Genomic DNA, 7,533 nt, shown 5'->3' on the forward strand with positions numbered 1-7,533 from the left:
TTATGGATGGTGAGGTATCTAGAGACTTTCTTACTTCCAACAATAGAGATGATTTGAAAAGGTTACTATGCAAACTAAGAGAAAAACTATGATGGAGAAAATGAAACATGATCCTAAATTTGCTACTTCTCCTATATTTGTCAGTGATACGGATTATGAATTTTCTGTTAACCCTAAATTAATTCCTATCGTAGAGTCTAATCCTTTGCAAGGTTATGAAAATGAAACTATGGTCGAACACCTTATGAAACTGAATGATATTGTTGCTTTGTTCACCAATGATGAAAAGATGCACTACTATTATATCCTTAAGCTTTTTCCCTTCTTGCTAAAGGCGAAGCCAAGGAATGGTTTATTTTGCTCGCTCCTGGTTGTATGCATAGTCCCCAGGATATGCTTTATTACTTCTCTGAAAAATATTTTCCTGCTCATAAGAAACAAGTTGGTTTCTAGGAAATATTCAACTTTGTGAAAATTTATGAAGAGAATCTTCGTCAAGCTTGGGGGAGGCTTCTCCAGTTACTTACAACAATTTTCCTGATTATCCTCTTGAGAAGAATGAAATTCTTGATATCTTTTGTAATGGACTAACTGATGCTTCTAGTGATTTCCTAGATAGTTGTGCTGGTCGTGTTTCAGGGAAAGAAGTGTTGCAGAAGCAGAAGACTTACTAAATAATGTATTGCAAAATGTCGATGATTGGACACTCCCTAAACCATCACCGGAACCTATTCAAAAGAAGTCATGTATTCTATTCCTCAGCCCTGAAGATATGCAAGAAGAAAAAAGATATATGAAAGAGAAAGGTATTAAAATTGAGGATGTCAATAAATTACCACTGATTGAAGAAATACATGGACTTGATACCCCGACACAGGTAGTAGAGGTAAACTCTCTCCGTTCCTTTACTAAAAATGATATACCTTATGCTGATACGTACAAAACGCATCACTATTTTGCATCATAATTTATCTCTATTCATTGATATATTTCACTTTATGATGATGTACTTATAGTGTTTTGGCTTATTTTACATTGTTTCAAACTTTCTGGTGCCGAACAACGGACGTAGGATTAATCGGAGAAAATAGCATGAAGAGTTGCAATATCAGAACATCTCCAATTGAGCTGAAATTTTGAGGGAAGAAGTTTCCAAACGGGCCCGAAGACAGGCCAAAGAAGGGCCGGAGGGGGCCACAGGCCACCCAGGCGACCTGCTGGCGCGTCCCCCTAGGCCGCGCCAGGAGGCCGCCTGAGTGATGGGGCCCACCCCCGGCACTCTCCTTTGGCCTATATATCTCTCTTGACCTAAAGCTTACTGCTATGTTTAGGCTTTGCCTTAATTTCTCTCTTGTATTTGCAGATGCTTGCAAGAGGGATTAATCATAATAGTGTACTTGTCTTAGCCTAGATGGTGCAATAGTTAAGTTCCACCCACATAACACTCCTCAATACAAAACATAGTACCAGACGGAATATGACGAAAGCACTTGACTATCTCTCCCGTGTGTCCTCAGGAACACCTTAGTCTTTATAAATTTAGTGCCTCGGATTATCCTTTGTGTTCAAAAGGATTGGGCCACTTGCTGCACCTCGGCATCATTTACTTTCCTTGCATTTATTTCCTTGTTGCGTATACTAGAAAACCCATAAAAAATTACCTTTCACTACTTGCAGTTATTCCTTGATCTAGATCACTTGTCAATACCTTCCGCTCCTCGTTGGGTTCGACACTCTTACTTATAGAAAAGGCTACGATAGATCCCCTACACTTGTGGGTCATCAAGACCATTTTCTGGAGCCGTTGCCGGGGAGTATAGCGCTATTGGTAAGTGAAATTGGTAAGGAAACCTTTACACTATACGTGTTGTTTTTTTGCTTTACTGTTTCCACTTTTTGTCCCTATGGACAACTCAGCTCTTGGTTTGTTGCTTGTGGGGAACCGCTCCAATGCTATTATGGTGGAGAGGCATCCCCCACCTACTGAAATTGTTCCTTTTAAAATACCATTTGGTATTATTGATTGTGTTTTGGCTAATCGATATGCAGGAGATAGACATCCAGGTGAACACTTGCTATATCTTTCACAACTATGGTCCTTATTTAAGCTCGCGGGTATATCAATGGATTCTGTTATGAGAAAGTTATTCTGTCTATCATTAAAAGATAAGGCTTTGGATTGATATAGGCTTCTTGATGACTCTCATTTACTAAATTGGCAAGATCTTATGCCTCTCTTTTATGCAAAGTTTTATCCTCTTAATGAAATACATCGAGACAGGAATTATATTTATAAATTTTGGTCTCGTGAAGGAGAAAGCATCGCTCAAGCTTGGGGGAGATTGAAATCCTTAATGCTCAAATGTCCCAATCATGAGATCTCCAAACAAATTTTATTACAAATTTTTATGCAAGGCTTTCTCATCAAGATAAAGAGATGCTCGATGCTTACTCTAGTGGGGCATTCTCCAACAACAGCACTGAAGATAAATGGGATCTTATTGAAAGGATCTAGCAGAACACTAAAGACTGGGAGATTGATAAAGGTATTGAACCTGTTATAAATGATGAACGTGATTACATTGAGAGCTATGTGAAAACTGATTACTTTAATACCTTTTGCGCTAAGATTGATCTTGATTCCCAGCTTCTAATTGAATTTTGCAAAGACATTGCCTCTCATATTGACTCTTCTAAGAATAAGAAGGATCAACATCATAAACATTTTAAGGATTCACCTGTTGATATTCAAGATGGGAATGGGCCGGCCCGAACCTGGCCTTGGACCTGGCCCCGTGGCCTCAATGCCAATTTCAGGGGCCATGGGTCGACCCATTCTAACAAAATCATGTGGCCTTGTTGGCCCATTGGGTACACCAGGGCCGACCCAAAAGTCAGCTATAGTTCCACAGTTTTTAGTTATGTATACACACAGAACATTTTCTAACTGACATTATAACAAGACAACAAATAATTACCTAAACATGCATAATAATACGAAATAAATAGAATTACCAAGGAAGCATCAGTCCATTTTCAAATCTTTTCACAGCCAGTACAAGACAATCACATTTTTTGACGATGTTACAGGTTTTATGAGCATCTAGCTACGTCTTTCAAGGAGCAGCAATTACATTTCGAAAATTCAACAGATTATAGAGAAAGCTGACATCTTTTTGCTTCATCATCTACTGGAGGTTAACATCAATTGCCGCAAAAAGCTTCAGTCCTCATTGTCTGTATTTACAAGGAAATGTTACAAGAGTAAATATGTGCAAATTTATGAACAGAAATTGAAAACAAAGACTGATGGACAAGCTGTTGGTCACTTGAGTTCATGCATAAAGACTGATGTATACACATAGAACATAGTTGGTGGTTTATCATTCCAGTTCCATCCTACAATTAGATTCGAAAACCAACAGTAGAGGACTCAGAAAGTGACCTGCACCTTGTACAGTCTGGTCGGTTTTTAAGAAAAAGAGTCGGTGGAAAATTTGATTCATGTGCGGGCAATTCTTGAACAAGTCATGTGCTATGCTACTAAACTCAAAATTCTGATTGAACTCATGTGCAAGCAAAATTTGCGCATGCAAGCCAACAATTTTTTAGAAAAAATAGTTTGAAAATCAAACTCATGTGCAGGAAAACTTGTATATAAACTAAAATCAAACTGCTGAATCAACTCATGTCCAAGTGTGTAATGTGCTGAATCAAACACTTGTGCCATTTGAGTTCAGTAGCATAGCACAATGTTTATCAAAGAAGGAGACAATCCTGGAGGTGGTTGAGCCCTTCTCATTGTGCACCGGATATCAACGATGAACTACCACTTCGGTATGCCTGATGGTCCCCTTCTTGCTCTTCCATGTTTCTGATCATAGAGAAATATAGGATCATTAGAAGGATCAACACACATAAAACTTCAAGAATTCTGAAGAAAAGCTTGGCTGCCCAGATCCTAGAGGAAACGAGCAAGAAAGTCTCACCTCCGACAAGTTGAAGATGACAGCGACCGGGATGGCATGCTCGACGGCGTCCGGGATGACATACTCGAGGCAACAACAACACTGGTATTTACATAGGTTAGAAAGCCTGAATCCTCAATATTTTGAGTGATATAAATCAGCACATAAGGGATAACTACGACTAGGTGGGCTATAAAATTTTCCGTAGTCTATTTGCAGGAGTATGTATTGCCATAATCAGACCAAACAAACACTAAAAAAGATTCGCTGTCTAGAACTGCTACTCATTTGTACTGAATCTACTAATCAGCTACCACTCATTTTGCAGTATGAGACAGATCAGCTGCCACACCTGAAATAGAAATAATTCATGTACAGGGAGCCAAAGCCAAGCCAACACGAATGAACCTTCGCCTATCTTTCAGAACAGAAGAATTGCGCTTTCTTTCAGAGTCTAGGTCTCGGCTATGGATTCTAGGAACGCTGATTCGGTGCTCTTCCGAGCTAGACTGAGAATCTTTGGACTAGTGCCAGGACTAGTACCTGGCGAGGCGGGTGTAGAAGAGCTGCTTGGAGAGCTCCCGGCGTCCAGCGGCAGAGGGCGACGACGGAGATTGTCGGGGGCGGCGAAGGAGATTGTCGGGGGCGGTGGGAGAGATGTCCTCGGGGGCGGGGGCGGAGATGGCCTCGGGGCGACGACAGCGACCCGAGTCTGTAGGTGGCCTCGGCGGCGCGCGGCGGTGAGCCGTGTCTGGAGAGAGATCGACCAGCCGACTACTAGGGTCTGGAGATGGTCCTGGGTCAACCCGTGTGATCCATTGGGTCATATGGAGTCGGCTTCATTGGACCTGTATCTGTTTTGAGGCCAACCCACTTGACCCATTGGCCTTAACATTTTGGGTCGGGTCAGTGACCTAGCGGGTCGACCCGGCCCATTCCCATCTTGGGTTGATATTAATGTTGTTGACCCTATCTTGCCTGTTGTTGAATATGAAAAGCCCCCTTTTCCCGCAAGGATGAGGGGGCATTCTTTTGTCAAAAGCATCCTGAATAAAAGTGAAAGAACGATTGATGAGCATGAGGACCTGATTAAAGTGGGTCGTCAAGTTGCATTAGTCAAGGATCTTGTTACTAGTAATATTGAGGATTCCAATATAATTTTTTGTGCTGTTTCCACTAACCTTGTTATAGCCAAGAATAAAGGCCCAATTTCATGTACTCTAATTGTATCTGTTAAGATAGGATATCATAATTATTATGGGCTATGTGATTTGGGATCCAGTGCTAGTGTTATTCCTTCTTTCACTTTATCAAGAGATCATGAATGAGATTCTACCATGTGAAATTGAAGAAGTTGATGTTACAATTCATCTTGCAAACAAATAAACTATCTCTCTTATTGGAATTGTGCGACATGTTGAAGTTCTATGTGGAAAGGTAAAATATCCTGCCGACTTTCTAGTACTTGGTTCAGTACAAGATAGTTTTTGCCCTATTATCTTTGGTAGGCCTTTTCTCAAAACTTGTGGAGCTATTATAGATTGCAGGAAAGGAAAAGTATCTGTTGAATTTAATTGTGAGCCATATGAATTTAACTTTTCTAAGTTCTTGAAGAAAACACGTGGTATTAATCTACCTCGTAATGATAAAATTATTGACCAGATTGCTTCTATTGCTATTCCTCCTAACGATCCTTTGCAGCAATTTATGGAAAACCACGAGAACTATATGCATATGCAGGAAAGGAATGAGCTAGATGATATATTCTTGAGACAACCTGCTATCCTGAAGCACAACCATCCAGTTGAACCTTTGGGAATTGTATCGAAACCAAAAGAAGACCCGATGTTTGATCTTAAACCTCTTCCCAGTACGCTTAGGTATGCTTATTCTGATGAAAAGAAAATATATCTTGTTATTATCAATTCTAACCTTTCAGGATATGAAGAAGAGCGATTATTGGAAGTCCTTCGTAAACACCGTGGCGTTATTGGTTATACCCTTGATGATCTTAAGGGGATTAGTCCATCTATTTGTCAGCATACTATCAATCATGAGCCCGATGCTAAACCCGTTGTTTTTCATCACGACGGTTAAACCCGAAGATAAAGGATGTTGTGAGGACCAAAATCCTCCACACGTATTATCTACCCTATAGCTGATAGTAAGGGGGTAAGTCCAGTACATTGTGTTCCCAAAAAAGGAGGTACAATTGTGGTTCCTAATGATAGGAATGAACTAATACCTCAAAGAATTATTATTGGATATAGAATGTGTATTGATTACAGGAATCTGAAGAAGGCAACCAGGAAGGACCACTACCCGCTGTCGTTCATCGGCCAAATTCTTGATAGGTTATCCAAAAACAGTTACTTTTGCTATCTTGATGGGTACTCTGGCTTCTCCCAAATTCATGTTGATACAGCTGATCAAAAGAAGACCACTTTTACTTGTCCCTTTGGTACTTATCCTTATAGACGTATGCCTTTTGGTTTGTGCAATGCTCCTGCTACTTTTCAAAGGTGTATGTCCACTATCTTTCATGGTTTTTGTGAGGAAATTGTGGAGGTCTTCATGGACGACTTCTCCGTCTATGGAACCTCTTTTGACCATTGTCTCCACAACCTTAATAAAGTTTTGCAGAGATGTGAGGAGACGAACTTGGTACTCAACTGAGAGATGTGCCACTTCATGGTCAACGAGGGAATTGTTCTTGGCCACAAGATTTCTGAAAGAGGAATCAAGGTGGACAGGGCAAAGATTGAAGCAATCGAGAGAATGCCTTATCCAAAAGACATGAGAGGTATTCGTAGTTTCCTCGGTCATGCTGGTTTCTATAGGAGATTTATTAAAGAATTTTCTAAAACTTTGAAACCCCTTACTAATCTTCTCCAGAAGGATGTTCCTTTTGTATTTGATGAAGATTGTAAGGAAGCCTTCGAAGTTCTTAAGAAAGCCTTGATAACCGCCCTTATAGTCGAACCACCTGATTGGAATTTGTCTTTTGAAATCATGTGTGATACTAGTGATTTTCCTGTTGGAGATGTGTTAGGACAAATGGTTGATAAGAAATTGAATGTTATCCATTATGCTAGCAAAACCCTTGACAGTGCTCAAAAGAACTACGCTACTACTGAGAAAGAATTTTTAGCGATAGTGTTTGCTTGTGATAAGTTTAGGCCTTACATTGTTGATTCTAAAGTCATTATTCATACTGATCATGCTGCTATCAAGTATCTTATGGAAAAGAAGGATTCCAAACCAAGGGTTATCAGATGGGTCCTTCTTCTTCAAGAATTTGATTTGCAGATTGTTGATAGGAAAGGAGCAGACAACCCTGTAGCAGACAACCTTTCCAGGATGGAGAACATACCACATGATCCTATTTCGGTCAATGATAGTTTTCTTGACGAACAGTTAGCTGTTTTGCAGGTGAAATCTAATTCAAATCCATGGTATGGAGATTGTGCTAACTTTATTGTTGGAAAGTTTTTGCCTCCAGGTTTAACATTTCAGAAGTGGAAGAAGTTCTTCCATGACTTGAGATATTACTTTTGGGATGACC

The 7,533-nt window shown here is 40.1% G+C and overlaps 1 protein-coding gene across 1 annotated transcript; it reads right to left on the reverse strand.

Annotated features, from left to right (window-relative positions):
• Nucleotides 1-3,011: 3,011 nt before the first annotated feature.
• LOC123429982 lies at nt 3,012-4,795 on the reverse strand. Its single transcript, XM_045113942.1, has 3 exons — nt 4,512-4,795; nt 3,990-4,070; nt 3,012-3,874 (listed from the first exon to the last, which is right to left on the reverse strand). Exons 1-3 carry the CDS (start codon nt 4,793-4,795, stop codon nt 3,799-3,801), a joined length of 441 nt encoding a protein of 146 aa, XP_044969877.1. The 3' UTR covers nt 3,012-3,798.
• Between the last annotated feature and the right edge of the window lie 2,738 nt (nt 4,796-7,533).

This window comes from Hordeum vulgare, chromosome 2H, assembly GCF_904849725.1.
Source record: "Hordeum vulgare subsp. vulgare chromosome 2H, MorexV3_pseudomolecules_assembly, whole genome shotgun sequence".
NCBI lineage: Eukaryota > Viridiplantae > Streptophyta > Magnoliopsida > Poales > Poaceae > Hordeum > Hordeum vulgare.

Coding starts and splice junctions, on each gene's coding strand:
- LOC123429982 (XM_045113942.1), bottom strand. CDS start 4,795: ATGACCCAATGGATCACACGGGTTGACCCAGGACCATCTCCAGACCCT. Junction 4,071..4,511: donor TTCTACACCCGCCTCGCCAG/GTACTAGTCCTG, acceptor TGTAAATACCAG/TGTTGTTGTTGCCTCGAGTA. Junction 3,875..3,989: donor TCATCTTCAACTTGTCGGAG/GTGAGACTTTCT, acceptor CTCTATGATCAG/AAACATGGAAGAGCAAGAAG.